The sequence below is a fragment of the Rhagoletis zephyria genome, unplaced genomic scaffold (assembly GCF_001687245.7).
Source record: "Rhagoletis zephyria isolate East Lansing unplaced genomic scaffold, Rhagoletis_zephyria_1.1 Rzeph_scaffold_00573, whole genome shotgun sequence".
NCBI classification, from domain to species: domain Eukaryota; kingdom Metazoa; phylum Arthropoda; class Insecta; order Diptera; family Tephritidae; genus Rhagoletis; species Rhagoletis zephyria.
In genome coordinates this window covers 97,758-118,244 of record NW_016157657.1, presented here as the reverse complement: position 1 = coordinate 118,244, position 20,487 = coordinate 97,758, and the positions used below count along the sequence as shown (strand labels likewise).

Sequence of the window (20,487 nt, the reverse complement as noted above, 5' to 3'; positions counted from 1 at the left end):
GAGTTGAGAGTCGCTGCAACGTGTATGCATTCGATGCTGATAAGATGGCTCTGCCAGCGTCGCAGCGCAGCCATGGTTAAAGCTGCGAATAACATTATCACATTGTTGCTATTATTTTGCGGACACCAATTAATCGTCGTCGTTGGTGCAAAGTTCAATGCCGCGGCTTGAAAAATGTACCCACTCTGAGCAAACAACGAGTAAATTGATAAGCCAACAAAAATTCAACTGATACCTAAGAATAGAACAAATGAGCTGAGCGAGCCATCAGTGAGAGTGACTGCCGACTGCCGACTGGCTGCCCATATCGGGGGAGCCAGTGGAGTTCGCTCGCCACTGTCAATGCAAACGAAAGCATCCAGCAACGTGGCAGCAACACGTTTGAGCTTCAATTGCTGCTTCATTGCTCTGCGGCAATGTTTTTCCGCTGCGCTGTTGTTGCTGCTGCTGCTGCTGCATTGCTGGTAAGTGGTTTTGCTGTGTGCGGCTGGGTATACTCGAGTCGTATGCTGCGTCGGCTTATTCAGTCGTTGACTGGACGTGCTGCCGATAACAACGTTTCTTGATTGTGTTCCACGGCTTTTTGGATGAACATAAAGTTTTTAAACTCACAGAGTTCTTCATTCTTGCTCTGTGCTAGCTTTGCGTGCGCGTCGATTGTGATTTTATACCTTTTCCATTATTGTGCTTTTTTCTATGAAACTTACTGGCGCATCAACAGCGCAATCGGTAAACCAGTTCGCCTCTGCTTTAGGCGGATGGACGGACGGACGGACGGATATATACTATACATATGTATGTATGTATATATGTACATTGGGAAACGAGTAATCAGTGCAGCTGTGAGTGAATGTTGGAATAGCGAAGCGCGTTGAAAAGAAAGAATTTATGCTATGCTAGGCATTACTATTTTGCGGTTTTAAGTGAGGTTTTCTTTTTGTTTAGTGATGGTGTATTGAATTATTGTTGTTGTACACTTAGCATACCTGTGCAATAAATGAAAGAAAAAAAAACAAAAGCAAACGATTTTTGAAACGATTTGGTCAACATGACAATAAGAACAACTGTGCAAAGAAGAATAACGAACAAATTCAAATTCGATTCCAATTATTTCATGCTATCCGAACTGTTTCCGTGGCAGGTAGTTTGACAGAGTTTTATGTATTGTGCGATTGCCTTGCTTTTGTATTCCAGTTGCCGTGTCGATGTGGATTAACTTCTGTTCTGTGTTGAGTGTAAAAACCTGATGTACATAATAAGAAAGGCACATAAAACAGAAACTGAATCATAAACAGCATACAAAAACAAAAGCAACACAGCGCGCAACAAAAAGTGAACTGCAGTTGATTAAAATCCAGCTGGAAGCTGCATTGTTCTCGTTCTCGATCTGCGCGATCTCCTCTCTGCATTCGTCTGGGGTTCGCAGTACTTTGGACAGCCGTACAGTTGGTTTGGGTATCTGCTGGCTGCTGCCAGTCGCCCGTCTCAGCAATTCTTTCAGCCTTCAAGGCAAACCAGCAGTGCGTTGACTTGGATCTTGCATCTTTCAACTCGGATCTGTATTGGATTCTCGTTTTGCTGCAGGCGTTTAGCTGCCGTACACCGATTCTGTATCTTTTTACCTGTCTGCCATTTATCGCACTTGCCTCGCTGCACGTATAAACCTTGGACGGCGCGCGCCCTCTTGCCTTCGCAGCGCAACACATAGCCCTTGCTGTGTGCGCGCGATCCATGGCAGTCAAACCAGATGTACCAAAAGCGTAGCTAAACCAACTTGTTGTGTGCGTGGTCTGTCGTTAATTACTAAATACTTGCCAATAGCATCAGCCGCCACACCAGCAGTAACTCTGCACAAACAGGAAAACTTTGCATCAGTTTTGTGAATTTTTTCAATTTTCTTCGCAGTGTTCTTCTTATAGTGTTTGGTATTTGAAAATAACGGCAAAGAGAGCTGAGTACGTTTCGCAAAAATTGCGCACGCAAAATGTGAACAGTCTTTGCTTACATAAATTGTTTCGCATCTGCCTTCAATAAGCAAAATACAAATAAATGAGTGAGTACAAATGTGTAGAGCGCGCCGCGTGCAACACGCCTGCGCGCATCCCCTCCACAGAGAAGCCAAGCAAATCGTTCTGCTCGCTAGCCTATTTGGCCAAGTCCACTGTCGCCATAAATAGCAGCAGCGATGTAAGAATTGTAAAGGGGCCCGGCTACAAGGCACTCAACTCTAGCGCGCCGCACACGCCGAATGTTGCAGCTACCGCGAAAGTGAATGAGCGCGGCTCACCTGGTTTACCGACTGGTGCGGCGACAGCAATCAACAACCATGAAGACAACAATAGTCAGCCTAAAGATGCGCCCTTGACTACGACGACGGCAAGTGCAGTCAGCGGACAGGCCAACAAGGACAATGCGCAAGTGGACCTGAATGCAGGCGATGCCGATGCCGATGTGTTTGGTGTAATCAATGAAGAGGACGCTACTGATCCTGCTATTGACCAGTTGGATGGCGTCGATGTGCGACGTCCATGGGAACTAGGCGCACAAAATGGCTTTGTACGCCGCATTCCGCCCGCGCTGATGACACCCGCAAACACACAGAATGGCTATCAACATGGCCCAAATGGGTTGGCATCACTGTCGAAATTGAATAGTATGGACTGCTGGGATTACACCATCGAACTGGAATGCCTTAATGGCCCGCAAGGTTAGTGGGTGTGTGTGGGTGTGACCCTTTGGGAGCAAAAAATTTTGCATTTTATGTATCTAAATATCTATCTGTTGTCAAGTGGTCTCCCCTAAATGATTCATCTCAACCACTAAATATGCTTGCATCTCTGGCTTCTGGTGGTAAATATTCGTTATTAACTCTGTCCTGCAACGGGAAAAAATCTACGCTTTAAGTGCTTTACTTTTTATACCCAATGTCTTAGTAATTGATGCCAGCAGATCCTTACTTTGCATCCATCAACGCTCAAACGAGTATTTTCTAAAGAAATTTTTTTAATGAAAATTTTAACTTTCAGAGTTACAAATAACATATATAATAGAATAATAATATAGAAAGGCCCTAACTCATATAGTCGCTGAAATGAAAAAAAGCCGTAACTGCTTAAAATTTTTTATTGCTGAAAATAATGTGGGGGCTTACAATTCAATGAAATACGTACATAATAATCAATCAAAACGGGAATTTTGGCGTTTTACGGCTTTTTGTATTTCAGCGACGATGTGAGATAGGGCCTTTCTATATTAAGGTAACGATATGTAATACTTATACATATACATACAATTTTCAAAACAATAAAATACACGAAAATTACCCTTAATTAAGCCTAAAATTATGTTGGGATTCATAAAATAGAGCAAAAATTAAGAAACGCAGGCAGACTCATATATGTATGTATGTACATAAATAGTGTATGCGTATTTATGTGTATTCCAATAAATATTTTGTAAAATTGCAAATATTTATTGTTGACTGTTGCCCTAGTTTCGCGTGAGCTTGATAAAGTGTTGTAATTCTCCCCGACAATTTGTTGCCCTTAGACAAATATGTGCCAACATAAAGTAGTATTTATTAACATAAATATTGGACATTGCTTTGGGAGTGGCTTTTTCCTTTGTTTTATTTTATATTGCAACCAATTTAAATTATTTTGTAGTAATTAAATGATGGTGGGAAGATCTCCATTTTTAATTATCACCTCATTTACGTAAATAATTCGCTAGTGTTGCGTAGATCTATGAATTTTTATGAATAATTAATGCGGCGTGAAGTGCAAGCATTCATTGTGTTCCCCAATTAGCTTCAATGGTGATCGGGGGCGACACCTTAGCTCCATAAATAACAATGTGGGAATAATTGTGTTTGCATGTATGTATGCAGTATGTATGCTTGTATGTGCGAGTGCATGCATTTCGCGTGAATTTTACCCAATTTTGTGTTGTTACAACTCTATTGCAATTTGTCTTTCTAATTTTTCCTTAGAAAAGTTTGAAGATTTCTAATATTTCTCACGGAAATTTATAAGTGACAGGTGACCCAGTCAAACTTGCTTACTAACACGCTGTTGCTGTGTTGAAATGGAAATGTTTACAAGTTGCTGCCAATTATTATTATTTTTTTTTTTTACAAAATAGAAAGAAGTACTTTTCCAGCATTAAGAAAAATATTCTTTCATCACATAAATTATTTACAGTTATTACTATATTTTCTGGTGAATTACATGCATAGCTATTTAACTAATTTACATTATTTGGTTTTGGAAGTTTTTCTTTCGGATCGGTAGGCCCTTACCTATGCTATACAAGTTAAACAAATACTGAATGAACTATCTTATGATTTTGGTTATTAAAAATTTATAAATGTATTTTGTAGCCCAGTAAAATTTGATAAATTTGGTAGGAAAATTGAAAAAAAAAAAAATTGTAACAGCGTTTTATTGATGCAGTTCACTTCTATTGGAAACGTAGATCATGGATCCACAGTCTTGCCCCTAAACTTCATTTGGCAACATTCCGCCATCTTGGATTTGAGTTTTTTTGGGTTTTTCGCAATTTGCAAACTTATTTTGTATTTTGCGTAAAAAGTGGTTTAATACAAATATGTATAGAATTTAATTTGCCACATTCATTATATAGAAGGTTTTTAAAACATTGATTTTTTTTTGTAAAAAATTTGCAAAAACTTCGAAAAAATTTCACATTGTTGAAAATTGCTGTTAAAATTTTTTTTAAGTCAAAATTTACTTGCTAATTGGATTTAGCTTACTGTTATTTATTTTTCATTCTCAATATAATGTTTAATTTGACTTATTTGATGAGAGAGGGCTTGCCCGCTTTGTGACTTCGTAAAGTTTTAGTGATAAATGAAGCCACCAAGACATATGTTTCAGTTTAAATGCCAAAATAAGAAGGTTATTCACATTAAAGAACTTTTTTTTTTTTTAAATTCATATGAGTAGAAATGTTTAATGAACGGCTATTACTAACACAAATGCCGGCCACAAATGGAGACGGACATGCAAATATCTACTTTTCTTAATGAATTTCAATTATTAACTACAAAAACAATCACATAGCAGTCAGCTAAGAATTCGTTCAGCGCTTTCCTATTTAAACTTCCACACAACGGCAGCCAAATACATAAGTGGCACAAATGCATATACATACATACAAATGTGTATGAATTTTGACAGCTTAAAAATTTATGCGAAATATGCTAAAGTGTATTGACTCTTTTGCGTGCTTAGTTTTTTAACTTGAAATGGATTTTCATAAATTTTTATGAGTTCTACGCATTTTCTGAGCTACCAAATTAGCAGTACTTCCATTAGCTTTGTTTCCACAGGGAGAGTGGCTAGTGGCTAAATAAAAAACTGTAAGTCCTCGACTTACCAAGACACCAATAGTGTAAAGACAGCTGTGCAGTTGCAATGAGTGAGGTAAGGTGGTAGGCCCCATGTCTTATCGAGCGTTCTTAAATTACTCTTCTATATTCATCCTTGAAATCAGTTTACTGTCCATACAAAGAATATTTGGTAAATCGTTTAGGAGTAAGCGTAATATTTCCTAGCCCGTTTGGTGACGAGGATGTAAAATTTACACTTTTTTCTTAATTCGAAGTTCGTCTTCTCTATATAGATTTTCTTCCTGTCTCACATCATTCTTGTTCAGTTATGAGTATCTTTCAAAGTCATCTCAATAATTTTAGTCATTGAGTTTAGACATCTACCAGAGATGGTATCCAACCATTGACTGAGTTCAGTATTATCAAACCAAACATTACCAACCATTTTGCAATTCTTGGCGGACCCAAACAAAGCAGTTTGGAAAGCATCTGTGTGTGTAGGTGTTGCTTGATTGCAAAAAATCATTCCTAATTTGTATCGTTAACGCTTTTATAAGTTTAACCCTCTTATGACAATAAGCCTTTAATTAAAAAAACATGGTATTGCAAAATGTGTTGCATCGAGAGCGAAATAAACAACTTCGCGCATTAATAAACAAAGAAATCAATGTAAATAATTATGCTCACCTAAAAAATTTCATTAATTTAAAAACTTATTTTTCCTAACTTATTTATTCTAAAATATTTTTGTTAATTTATTTTTTTTACACAATTATACATATTTTGCAAATCTAGTTTTTATTTTTTCCCAAACATTGGGTTTTCAGGGGGTTATTTTTTCCCGAAAATTTTTTTCAAACAGTTTTTATAATTTTGATTGACAATATTTTCTAAAAAAATTATTTTTTTCCTAAAAAAATTCCTAACAAATTTTTTCCCATAAAAGTTTTTTTCTAAAAAAGTACATACTTATTTGTGCGCTTACATAACCAAAATATTATTTCTATTTTCTTAGTTGCATTCCCAAAAATAATTTTATCTGATATAAATCTAACACAAAAGTATTTTTGTCTCCAAAAAAATTTGTGTTTCTTATGATTGAAATTTTTTTATTATTTTGGGTAGACACACACATTTCTTCATAAATTATGTTTTTTGTAAAATTATTTTTTTAACAAAAATTTAGTAGAACGAAAATAGAGTAGTGTTTTCTAACAGGTTCAAATTTCTAAAAAAACTTAATTTGGTAGTTTTTTCTTATTTTTAATAAAAAATATATGTATTTTCTAAAATTTCTTGATAAAAATTGCACATTCTAAATATAAAAAATCAGCCTGATCACCAATTCTCTGTGAATAAATCGTTTTAACAGGCAAAACAAAAAAAAAATAAAATCGGGAAAAATTGTTTTTGGTTTTCTTTATAATTTTTGGGAATATTTGTTCGCGTGAAATTCGCGATAAGTCCGCATGTAAAACTACCGAAAACTCACACAACAATTTCCTTATGAGTGGAGTAACGTGTTGGGAAATACGTTTTCCTTGGCCTTTGGAGGGTTAAATCGTCTTTGGCTATATTGATCTTACGAAATTTCTTTACGATGATTAAGATTCTTAAATTCTGAAATGTAAAAAAATCTTCAAGTAATTCTAATGTGGAACTATAAAAAATACCTTGCCAAAGAAGTTCAACTAGTTTTGCGAATTTTATTGCACATATTTGAAAATCTCTACTGATCCAATAATCTGCCTTTTGTCGTATATATAGTACAACCCTGTGTACTACTTTGTACAGCTTTGTTAGTCAAAATTTCTTTGATGTGCTCTTGCCAAGCTTTCGAAATCCATATTGTTTTTACTACAGTATGTTTTCATATTTTTAGGGTCAGCGTTATTTTTCTGTATGTGAAAAAACGAAAAAATTAGTTGTTCAAACATGATTAACTCAAATGTGTGCCAATTTTAACTAAATCTTCCAGGAACTGCGGATCCAACAATGACGCAAATTATAATCGTATTTCCTTATTGACAAATTGTAATACTCACTGCTTCAACTTAATTATATTTGTGTAAAATTAATTGCAATTCAAATTGAAGTTTCGTTAACTTTAACTCCATTTTTGTATCCTCTTTCTCTTCAATTGATTTATTTTCGTCATTTGAGGCGATTTATTGCACTTTTTATTTTCCCCCCTTTTGTTCCATGTTTGCAGCAATTGTTGTTTTTAATTAACAATTTAATGACGTAAAAGAGCAGCTACTTGCAAAATATATAAAAAAATTAATTTATTTTCATATCAACATTGTTCAAACTTTGTTTGTTAAATAAACAAAACAATAAATTTGTGTGCCTATCAGTAAAGAAAAAAATCCGATAAGACAACGCCGTCAGGCGTCAACTGTTTGTATGAAGTAACTGCATAGAGAACAGGGGGTGAAGGGCTCAGTAAAAACTTGTATACATACATATAAATTAAAAAAGTAATCAAAGCTGAATCAATGAAATTTTAATGAAAGTTATTGAATATTGGCGCTTATATACAAGTAAATACTGGCTAATACAGCCAAGCTTGCAGGTGTGTGTACCGCACTTTAATCTCCAACGCAATGGCAAGACGACTTGGAAGCTTCAAACTGTTTGCATACAAAGCATGCTTTCAAAAAATCAGACTTATAAAAATATCACAATTGGGGCCAATTCATGCGCTTCTTGTTGTCGAGTTGGACACATGTGTCGTAGTATTTATTTATTTATTTATTTTTTCTTATATCAACTTTTGCTTTCAACCAAATTCGCATTCTGCTGATTGCCAACTAAATATGGTATGACGTGTGCACGAATTGGGTTGAGGAACCGCTCCACGTTGAAGTTGACGACATTCCAGCGTATGACACCGTTGTAATTCCAATTCTTTCGACATGTTAACGTACATATGAGAAACGGTAAAATGGTAAGCTGATTACGATCAGTAGTTAGTGATCAAATTTTTGATTGTCTTATACCTATAACTGGTTAAAAATGTTTGAATCTGTTGCTTTGAACTAATTTGTTAACTTCATGCGGACGTGAAGCGATTGTGAAATTGAATGCAATTGCCGTCGGCCAGTTGGTAAATTCAAATAATGTAAATGATTGACTTGCTATTTGGTACTGCCTAATGAACTATAGCCCATTTCCACCAAAAGCTTGACTGCCACTTAAAAGCTCAGGTTAGTTCTAAGATTTCGAATATGAGGTGATTGGCAATGGCTATTTCTTACTTTTTGCTTTTTCACTTTCATTTGCTTGTATACTTACTATGAGCCATTATGGACCTTAACTGCAGTTAAGGCTTGGTGGAAATGAACTTTTATGTTTTTGACCACAATTTCAGGTGCTGGATCGAAGTTTTTCGCATCTGCTTCTATTTAAAGACAATTTTTCGCTATTTGCTGCTATAAGCTGAAGTAATTCAAAATTGATAGCAAGGCTAGATTTTTCGCACGTAAAAAAAAATGATCCCAGTCTTCGAACCTCTGAGCTGTCCGCTTCTTATACACATAAATAAGCTGACACTGTGGCAATGACATTCAGTTGCTCTTACACATGCATATACATACATAAGTATATAAATGAATATGTACGTGTGCATACGCAGGTTCTTGCATGAATGCAATAATAATTGATTAGGTTGTGAGTTAAAAATATATATGCGCATACTTACATGCATATATAAATTATCTTTTATATTTATTAAAAATGAATCAACAACATTAGTCTGATGTCTGTGTTTTTCTGTTGATAACAGTTTTGTTAAATGATGAACGAACATGAGGGATTATGATTTGAAAAATCACATTGTTTCAAGATATTCTGCAACTAAGTACGTTTGAGACCTATAACACGGTTCAACAAAATTATGGACGAGTTTGATTTCGAAAAGGGCACCGAACTCAACTTATAGATTTTTTGATGCTTCATGTCTAGCTTTTGAGAAAAAAACTGTTAAAGTACCGCAAATCGTCAAATTTCAAAAAAAAAAAAAATAAATTTTATTTGGACGTATTTTTCTAAAGAAATGAATATCCAATTCTTCTGCTGCATGGCAATGAGTTAAATAGAAATGAGTGAAAAACATCCCGGAAAGTTAAAAAAAATAATTTGATAGAATAAATGATTTCAAAAAAATTCATGGCAAATTAAAATTTGAATTAAATTAAAAATCAAACTAGGATATTTTTCACTTTGAAAACAAATACCTGCCATTGAAGAACTGACTTTTTGGACATTTCCGGGATTTTCCCACACGTTTCTATTCGACTCATCGACATGACATTAGTTAATTTTTTAATTTTCGAAAATGACCATTTTTGCTATTTTTGACGCTTCGGCAGTTTTTTTTCTCAAAAACAAGTCCTGCTAGAAAAATTTTGTAATAAGCTTCTATGAGATGAGATTGGTTCCGTTTTCGAGATAAAACTCGTTCAAATTTTGTTGAACCGAGTAATCAGTAAAATTTACGAAAAACTTCTCCAAATAAAATCAATCTTAAACCATTAGTTTTTATTAGAAAATAGGAGAAAATAATGCTTTGATCTGAACAATTTTTTCACCATTTTCCTAAAGAAATCGTACTGAACATTATTTAGGAGTTCGTGTCAACCACTTCATATGATTTTCTTTGAAGACTCGTAAATAAATGGTTATAGCCTTAATAACCATTTTTCGAAGCGCCTAAAGATTTCGTTAAGATTTTAGGAGCTTTGTTTTGCAGGGTATGTACATTAGGGGTGTCCAAAAATCAATATGAAAAAAGTAAAGTCGGAATTTTATTGCTCTCACCCCCCGAGGATTGTTCTAAATCGAAAAAATATACCTCTGTTTTTCTTGTTGAAATCAAAAAATATTTAGAGGTCGCTGAAAGCGCTCAAAGTTACCCATGTATTTTTTATATGGCGAAAAATTTAGTTTTCGCAGAATACCTGAAAATCAATATTTTTCAATCTGTTTCTCTTCAGAAGACTTCAAGGGAAAACTGCCAATTGTATATTTAATCATTTTTTTAGTATTAACAATTTTTATGGGTACACCAAAAACCATAAAAAATGCAATGGCGACCCGCACTTTACTTTTCGCACATGAATTTTTGAATCTCTTATATATGTACATACATACATACATATGTAGATATAAGAGACTCTCTAGTGCGCCGAGAAAAGTTTATATATGTATGTGTACTACATCTGTTTTTTTCCAATAGGATCGAATGCAAAAATCAATGTGCAATACACTTATACCGCATACTTACAAAATACTTACCTAACTTCCTTTTAAGTAAACGCACAACTACTTAACTACTTACAAGTATCTATACAAAGTAAAGTGTCTTAAACGACTTGCTCTACTATCAAGAAATCAAATGAGAAGCCAAGTGGAGTTTGGAATTTGTGCTGCGGACCGGTTGTGTGCACATTCGCATTCGCATTCGCATTTGCATTTGAATTTTTCATTCTACAACGACATGATTTGTATTTTTATTTTTTTTTTTTAATCAGCTCTAAAATTGTACGAGTCATGCAAGCAATGAGTGGCTAAAACAATAATTACCTACCTAAATACTGTGGTGGTTACTCGTATCACGCTGCCGTTTAATTGCTGTCTCCACATTTGCTTTTGAGCCAAACGTTGGCTGACAAATGTGTTTTGTTTTTTACGTTGTCAGCATGTCAGCGGCGTTTTGATCGCAATCTACAATAAATGGCAACTGACCAGCACTATTTGTTTTTTTTTTTTTTTATAAAATGTGTGATTGTTATGTACATATGTATGTACAAGCCTTTATTAGTGAGTGTTTGTTCATTGGCATCTTGGCGGCCTTGAATTTTTCACTCTTGGAATTTTCAGCTGTAATACTTGCCTATCGATTTTTGGTTTAACTTCTAGTAGGCTTTTGTACATTTTTTTCGTTTTGTTTCGCTACTTTGGAAAAATAAGATCCACATCCGATATGGCATTTTTAGGTTAAATTTGTAGGTTTAGTTTTTTAATGGATACTTGTGAATCTGGTAATTGCGTACGTTGTAAAATGTTTAGAGTTATTTATTTCTTATGTTATTTTAATTTGTATACTAATAGGCTCGTGTGATCTGAGTTTAAAGATGCGAATAAAACTAAACTATTAAATTTTTCTAGCCCAACGTTTCGCATCTTCTGGGGCAATTCGTTTATTTGATATCTGTCAAAAACAAATGAGATACACAAGATATTAAAACATAACCATAAAGCAAGAAAAATATAAATAAAGACAATTCAATATTTTTAATATAGGTACAAACCAACCAACCCACACTATTGTTTTGGATATTTAAAAAAATTTGAAATTAATAACATGAAAACATTTTAATTCCTGTAATTAACAAAACATTAAAAACGAAAAAAAACATTTCCAAACGCGTATACACCGAAAATCAATACCATCCATTTTCCTTTGCGCTAATGTTTGGTGTTAGTTTTAAAGAGTGTGCGCATGTGCGCACTTTCCGCTCATGCGTGTTGGTCAAAAGTCATGTGTTAAATGAGTTGACCCAGCTAGCGAGCTTGTGAGCGCCGTACACAGACTTCAAAATATGACTGAGTGAGTGCATATGTATGTCCATACAAGTTACTGTTATCTGGGCATTTGGTTAAGTTGCCAACATTGGTCCAATGGTTTGCAGCGGGTCAGCGACCGCTTGCTTGAGGCGAATTGCGATTTGCGAAATGGTCAATGTAGATAATGAGATACCGCTCATTGATTGCTATAATAGTTAGAAAATTTGATGTACATATGTACATGCGAGTATGTACGCAACGTATGATCAAAATCTATTTTTATATGAAAAAAAACCGCAACACCCTCTACAAAAAAAAAAAAAATTAAAATTAAAAGATCAACGTTAATTTTTAGCGACTTGAAGCACTATATTAGTGTAAAATTGAATGTGCATAACCAAAAATTTTCATAATATTTTGACTAAAAATTTGGAAATTTTGATGAAATTTTTTTTTAGTTTGATTATTTTTTTTTGAAATTTATGCTAGCTTTGATTGAATTATATATATTTTAAATGAAAATTATTAAAAATATATAAAGGTAAGTTGCAAGCAATATCATTTTAAATTTCGGTGCGTTTTCTTCATTTGAAAAATCATATAATTTGAACTAAGAAATTTCTATTTTGTAAATTAAAAAGCATATATTCATGTAGTTAATACTTGTATATAACCTTTGCATTGCAACAATCGATAAAATTTGTGCATACGCAATCATGCATACACATGTAAATAGCACATATGTACATCAGTATGTGCCTAGCTTAACATTTTGAAGTATCTTACCATGAATATTATGTTTGACAGACAAATTGTTCACAATTACATATTACAAATGTACATTGGGGTGGTCCGAAAATGCATCCGAAAAAATATATATTTTATATGGAAAAAAGAGTTTTTCATGGAAATGTTACAGAATTCTCGAAAATCTATACTTTTCGATCAGAAAACTCTGCTTCTCTTCAGGAGATTTCAAGAAATAATATCAAGTTTTTTATTTTACAATACTAATACTAATACTAATACTAATGATTTTTGTAGGGTTTTTAGGGTACCCATAAAAAAAAAAAAAATTTTAGATAAACAATTGGGTAATGTTATTGGTAGTCAGCTGAAGAGAAACAGATTTTTAGGAAGTCTGTACGAAATTTTTTTTCCCCATATAGAATACATGGAAAAGTTTGAGGGCTTTGAGCGATCTCTAAATATTTTTTAATTTCGAATAAAGTAACAGGGGTATATAGGACAACCGGAGGTGGTGAGACCATTAAAATTCCAACTTTATTTTTTTTGGACTACCCTAATGCTCAAATGTATACATTTACTCCATTCATGCAGATTTCAAAACGACTGGCTATGCAGTTATTGCAGCCATTTGAATTTCCAAATTTGCCTAATTTACTACGCTGAATTAATTTTCAATTCCTGCGATTATTCAACCGCATCTAACAAGTAATCAAAGCTGCAACAAGCAGAAACACAGCTGCCTGCCGTTGCTGTTACTGCTGCTGCTGCTGCTGCTGCTTAAGACGGAGATGCGCTTGTCGGCAACGAGAAATCGACATCAACCACAACAACAACAACTTTAATAGCGACTAGTTTTAATTGCGTGTGGAACTTAGTGAATTCACAATTAAAGTTTAAGCAATTCGCCACACGAAAATCAATGCGAAGATTGCAATTGAAAGGAAATAGAAGCAAACGAAAAAAAAATAATAATAAATTGTTGAAAGTATGTAACAACATACTTTAAAAATTTAATTTCAACTCAATTTGGCTATTTCCTTGATGATCCCAAGAGTTGCGATGTTAGGTCATTGCACTTTTTTGTCTTAGCAACATTGTGCGAGAAAATTAATGAAAATGTCACAATTGAAGGGCGCATCGTAGCGACGTTATTTCGTGCATTGTGTTGACAAGTGTTGAATTGTCAAAAGAAAAATAGCCGCATTGTCAGCACTATTAGAGTCAATAACAGTCAAAGAAGTAGCTTTTGCCACAATGAGAAATACATAAATAGTTATGAATTTGTAGCGCTGGCGAAATTTATGTATGTAAATATGTATGCACTCGCATATACATATAAATATTTGACAAAATTCGACGAATTCAAGTTACACCGTCACGTTATTGTTGCGCATTCATACAAGATTAATATGTATTTAGTATTTGTTATTTATGTGCATACAAATGGAAGCAGAAATGTACAGGGTGCTTCGGAAAGCTAAGAAAAACAAATTTTGTAGATACATACATATCTGTGTTGGCCAGGCGGAGCTTTCATCCTTTCCTAATATGTAGAAAATGTATAGAAAGCGTCGTACGCCTGCCTATAAAGTAGTCACGACCAAACCGATATATAAAAGCTTTCTATAAATTTTACTTATATAGTAGTCTAAGGGGTAAAAGCATACTCTGATCGTCACCACTATGAAGCGAACAACTACCAACTTGGTCTCAAATTCAATTGCCTTTTTGGCTATTTTCATCAAGAGCTTAACTGCCGTTATATAAAAGCTCTTAATTCCTTTATTTCATACGAGTGAATTGTTGCATACTTTTAGGTGCTTTGTCGCCTAAATACTTTTGTCAAATTAGAGATCATTCCGATTTGTTTTAGTTTACATCTGGATTTCTAAAGAGTGTAGATTGCATGCTTTAGGATATTAAAATAATTTACATTCAGGCAATTTCACCCTTAACAGATTCCTAATTGATAAAAAAGGGCTGCTCATCGAATATATCCAACCCAGCACCAAGTCATACTGTCTGGATTACGGGGAAAGCCTTAGTAGTTTAAAAGCCAGTTGTCTTTACCAGGAACCGAAAACGCGATACGATTTTGGCAAACGGGAACAAAAGTATTGAGTTTGAGCGGACATAAAATGAGAAGAAACGGTTCGGGAACGTTTCCGTAAAGAACAAAATGCGAACAAAACACTCGGGAACGTTATCAAAAAGAACTAGACCCTCGAAAACACTCTCAAGAAGAACAGAATGAGAATACATTTTTCGGGAACGTTTCCAGTGGGAACGAAAGTATGGAAGATAAAATAAGAACAAAAATTTGGCGAACGTTCTGTTGAGAACAAAACGAGAACAAACGTTTTTATAACTTAACGTTAACAATGAGAGGGGCGCCTGAGTGAGATATCGTTTCAGTGAAAACCATGATTGTTAATTCTAGGCCAGAGGAAAGCTGGATCATTTCAACTTCCAGATCGTTAATCATTAAGGTGAACTGTTCTTTTATGAAACAAATTTTAATTTTCTGTGCAAGTTTTTGTCTTAAGTCTTTCGTTGACTTAATGTGCATAGTTTTCTTTCAGTTCTTTTTTGATTATTTTTTATATTAAAAAAATTTTGAATTTTGAAGAAATTTTTCCCTCGCTTCCATTCTTCGCGAATAGTTCAGAGAAGATTTGTTCCCGTTTCGTTCTTTGTGAGAAGGTTTCTGGCACTGTACTTAGTTCCAAAATTGTTCTTATCGAGAAGGTTCCCGTTTTTGTTCTTCGCCATAACATTCCGGAGACTTTAGTCCCTATTCTCGAAATATTCCCGAAAATCTTGCTCACCTTTTGTTCTCTTTAGCAACGTTCCACAGGGATTTCTTCTTGTATAATTCCTGTTGAGAAAGTTCTCCACAGTTTTGTTCTCATTTACGTTCTTGTGAAAACACTTCCAAAGGTTTTGTTCTAATTTCGGTTTGAGATTTAAATTGATTTGCGTTTGGTTTAAATAAATGTGCGAATTATAGATCTGGGTCGTTCCGATTACGTAGATCCGACAGTCGTGGAAAGGACTTTCTCTGCGAGTGTCCAGCTCCGTCAAGAGGTAGGCTAAAATTACTTAGTCAAACTGATCCTGCAGAATTTGTCAGAGTGTACCCGCTCTTTCAGTGTAATAGACTGAAAACCGCCAATTGGCGTTGGTTTCCATAAATTTGTTGCTTGGCTAAAATTTTATACTCGCTTGTCACAACTTAATGTTACTTCGTTCATCGCTAAACTATCCAGTAACAAAATTGGAGTCTAATGCTTGGAGCTCTTAAGTTTTGGGTGTTTTTCCATTCTCAGTACACCTTAGACAAAAATTAGCGCGATGTTGATTGCGCTGCACTACAGACTCTGACAGATAGTGTCCACGCCTACTCCTTTAAATTTTCTTTTCCCACACTAACTACTTTAATATTTCCTTACACATTTATACAAAATTTTACCAAAATCTCATTTAATTTCTCAATTGTGAAATTCGATACCAATAAATTTTCTCCACAAATAAATATCGACTTTCTCAATGGCATAAAACTACTTACTCTTCACTTCTTTGAAACCTATTTCAAACCAAATTCCATGCACGACACGAAATACCAAACCCTGTGCCATCAAATACATACGAATTGTACACGTGAGCTGCAATGCTAAGATTTCTCGTTAATTCAGTGGCGTACATTGAACTGCCTTGCGATTTGAGTGGCGTCTCAAATTCAACTTTCGTAAGGAAATCCAGTCGTAAACAGAGTAGAGTGAAAATTATGCGTTCGCGATGAATGTCATTTGTGTAGTATGCATATTGCATGGCTTTGTTGTTGTTGTTGTTGTTGTTGCCGCCGCTGTCAGGCCAATCCAACAATAATGCATTTGAAGAAAAACGGAATGAGATATGCGACTGCGATTTACATGATTGCGACATTTTTTCCGGCCATACAGCGCCTGCCACCTTGTTGCCTCCGCCACCGCTACCGCCTGGGTATATATTTATTTGTCCAAATCGACAGTGGCATATCAATTGAATTCAAGCGTTTTTATTGTCGCATCCGAATGCCATAAAAGTGAAAACGAGGCGTGTAGTCATCGGAACAATGCTTAGTAGCCACAAATGCCAAATGACGCAGTGCGCTGTTGGCGCGGCTTAACATTTTCCACGGCATAATTTGCGTGGCGTTTTATGGAATGCCACATGAAAAATGTCTTAAATACATATGTAGCTCTTCAAAATTGTCGGCGACTTTTCATTTCCCATTTAAAATTGCTTAAGCTGGAGCTACAATGTATGTATGTTTGTATGTATGTTTTGCTCTTCCCCTTTTTTGTTGCTAAACTAGGCTCGGTGTTTTATAATTTACATTTTTCACATTGCGCTTATTAGCGCTATCTCTATCGCCTTTTTTATTTTTGTTTCTATTGCTGTTTTTTTTTTGTTTTTGTTTTTTTATTGCCAACAAGTGACTCTCGCTGATGTGGTGGTCGTGCGAACAGCTATTGCAGCGCGCCTGACTCGAGTTGGTTGAGGGAGGGGCGCGCGCATAGCCTCAATACCGCTCGCCGCGCAGAAGTTGTAGAAACGCATTTTTAATTGAAATGTTATTTTTTTTTTATTATTTCTATTGTTGTTTCGCGATTGATGCTGCCGCTAGCGGCATTTTGCAACTTGTCGCAATTACACATTCAAAAAATATGCAAATCACTCAAAGAGCGCAGTGGGCGGATAGTAAGTACCTACTCGCAAAGTAAAAGTGAAACGAAACGAGCGAAAACATTTTTGCAAGCATATTAATATTGGCTTTTTTATATGCGCATAAATATGTACGTACGTATGTATGTATGTACTTGTTATGTAGATAGGTGTGTTAGTTGCATGCAACATGCAAGTCATCTCGGAAATTATGTATGTAAGCCGCTTCCTCGTGTGGAGTTGCTACGCCGCGGCGACACACAGCTGCGACTGCGCGGTAGCTGCGCGTCACGAAAGCGCACACGAAATCAGAATCCCACCTGCGGCACTGCCCACAGCCCACAGCCCTCGCCAGTGACTTGGCGTTGTTATTTGCGTTGCGCTTTGTTGTCAGATTTATAGTTATTATAAGTTATTTGCTTGTGTTGCATGCATGCGTGATTGATGTAAACGCGCTACGCGCTATTGTTCCTCTCGGCATCTCTAGCGCATAGGAAATGAAAAAAAAAACAAACAAAAATATAATTTTAAACAACAATGCGCCGTGCCGCGGCCGGTTCGAGCCAAATGCTGCAGCTACATATTGTGGCCTGCGTTCTTTGGCTATCATGCACATACATACACACACGCTAGAACGTACTCGCCTCTTTGCTGTTACAAAAATACTAGCGTAATTAATGAAGCTTTGTCAGCGCATTTTAAATTTTTTGTGTATGAGTGCATTTGTGTGTGTTTTGAGAATGTTTTCATTGGAATTCGCTGCAAGATTGATGATCAAGCATAATCATACGAATAATGCAAGGGCGGGCGTGTTTTTCATTGCGGCAGAGTGTTCTTAGCCCAAAGCTGAAAATGTTAAACTGTAATGAAAATATTTCTTGGATTACCAAGAATTTAAAAGCATAAAAAATAGTTTTTGTTTACTTAAATATATTCTTTGGTTCATTGCATCTTATAACTTACATACATATATTGCTGTAATAGATGGTGCAATTAATGCCGAACATGCCGTGGTACACACAATTGGTTTTAATCAATAGACAGTTACATTTCATTTTCCATGCAATGCGCTTTAAATTTCAATTTTTTCAAATTGTATAAGAAAGGAAAACATGGATAAAACTGCATTCTTTGCTGCTTTTAAAGCCTGACTTCCAGAGCATGCGTTTTCGTTTCTACAAAATGTGTTGCCTTCTAGTGAACCGAGATGGCATTTTTTTACGGGAAAATATGAAATGATCAAATTTGAACAATACTCTTTTAAATTGGAAGGATCAGGGAGTAAGGAGCACCCTCTATATGTAGGTAATAAATAACAATGCACGGGTGCAACGATCTACTTCCCTGTTTCATACTCTCCATTCTCCATTTCTACAACTAACAGTGCTCTAGAACTAATAAATAACTTTCTTCTTGGCACCTTTATGAGTCTTTTATTCCAAATTTTAAATAGTTTGAGAGCGACGCCCCTGTGGATAGCGAGAGCACAATATTCACCGAGTATATGTTCCGGCGTACCTTCACCCATAAAAATATTGATGCACGATTAATTTTACTGAAAATTTCCGTAGTTTCTGCCTGCCTTAATGAAAATAAGTTTTTAAAGATTCTTTTTTAGAACAGATAAGGCGCTTAGCTTGCCTCTGCTATGTGTATACATTCAATACAGTGCCTATTGAACTTATGAACTTATTGTATATGATCTCGCTTGGATGAGCTCTGGTTAATTTGGAAATTCCTGAAAGCTCTTCTATCTCTAACTTCTTGTGAATTTAGCTGATGAGACGCGGAACCTATTTCTCAGAGAACACCACTAGATCTTTATCCAGTATTTAACGTTATCCTCACCATGTAACTTCAATGAGTATCTATTCTATCTCTAACTTCTTGTGAATTTAGCTGATGAGACGCGGAACCTATTTCTCAGAGAACACCACTAGATCTTTATCCAGTATTTAACGTTATCCTCACCATGTAACTTCAATGAGTACGGCACAAAACCGGCTCTTCAATAAATACTTTAAAAATAGATTGCATAGCTTGAGGAGAGATCGAAAAGTTTGCCGACTGGTTAAAGGGGTGGGAAATGAATATGAAATCGTTTGTATTTTAGATATAAATACCTAGCCATGTATGCACATATTCTCTATGTAATCTGGACAACACTGGATGGTTAATTGTTGTCGGATTGTCAAACAAAAGAAGCGCACTAATACCAAAAAAAACATAGGAAATACGTTCTTCGGTAGGAAGCACTTAGTGCAGTTAAATTAGAGTCGAATATTCTTAATATGATGATCTTTTCCATATCAGTATTTTTTGTTTTTTTATATTCTAAGACTATTTAGGCGAAATACTTGATTTGCCGCCACCACTTCGAAAGCATGGGTGTTTAAGATTTTTCTCACTCATAAGGGCCCTAAAGCTATACGAAAACGTTATTATTCATACGTGGTAGTCAAACCCCTGGTAGTTTCACTTTCACTGCTTTAAAGTGCGAAAAGAAGCTGCCTGTATGACGCCATGTCTAAAATTGGGATCCCCGCAAAACTAATATGGCTTTGTAAAGTGACGTTGAGCACAACCTTCAGCAGCGTCCGATTTGGGAAGGACCTCTTAGCGCCGTTTGAGACCATACGAGGTTCTAGACAAGGCGATTCACTCTCGCGCGACTTTTTCAATCTAATAATGGAAAGCGTCATAAGAGCTGCCAATCTGCATCTGCCAGATGATATTGCCTGAAACCCAGGGATGTCAGTGCAGCAGCCTGGAGATAAAGCGAAGAATAACTCTTGCCAACAGGTGTTACTTTGTGCCTGGTAGGCAATTGAAAAGCAAAGCCGTCTATCGACGAACAAAAATCACGCTCTACAAGTCCCTCGGCATGCCCGTTCTTCTATATGGCGCAGAAACGTCGGCATAAGCATCTACTTTGAATGTACAATCAATATGAAGTATTACATACATAATGACCTATCCCTATAAAATTAAATTAAGCAAGTTTCTAATATATAAGTACATTCTTACGAAACTCTTTTTATACATTTTTAATATTTAATTACAAAATTGCTGCCTTCGAAATGTTAACTGTCAGTGGTTGTTGGCAA

General features: G+C 35.4%; 1 protein-coding gene across 1 annotated transcript in view; it reads left to right on the top strand.

Moving 5' to 3' along the window:
- Positions 1 to 524: 524 nt before the first annotated feature.
- Cen (cerebellar degeneration-related protein 2-like) overlaps positions 525 to 20,487 on the top strand; it is a 42,620-nt gene continuing 22,657 nt past the window's right edge. Inside the window, exons 1-2 of the mRNA XM_017612726.1 lie at positions 525 to 2,711; positions 3,810 to 3,855. Coding sequence (XP_017468215.1) covers positions 2,050 to 2,711; positions 3,810 to 3,855 — 708 coding nt within the window. The 5' untranslated portion in view covers positions 525 to 2,049. The remainder of the gene's footprint in view (positions 2,712 to 3,809; positions 3,856 to 20,487) is intronic.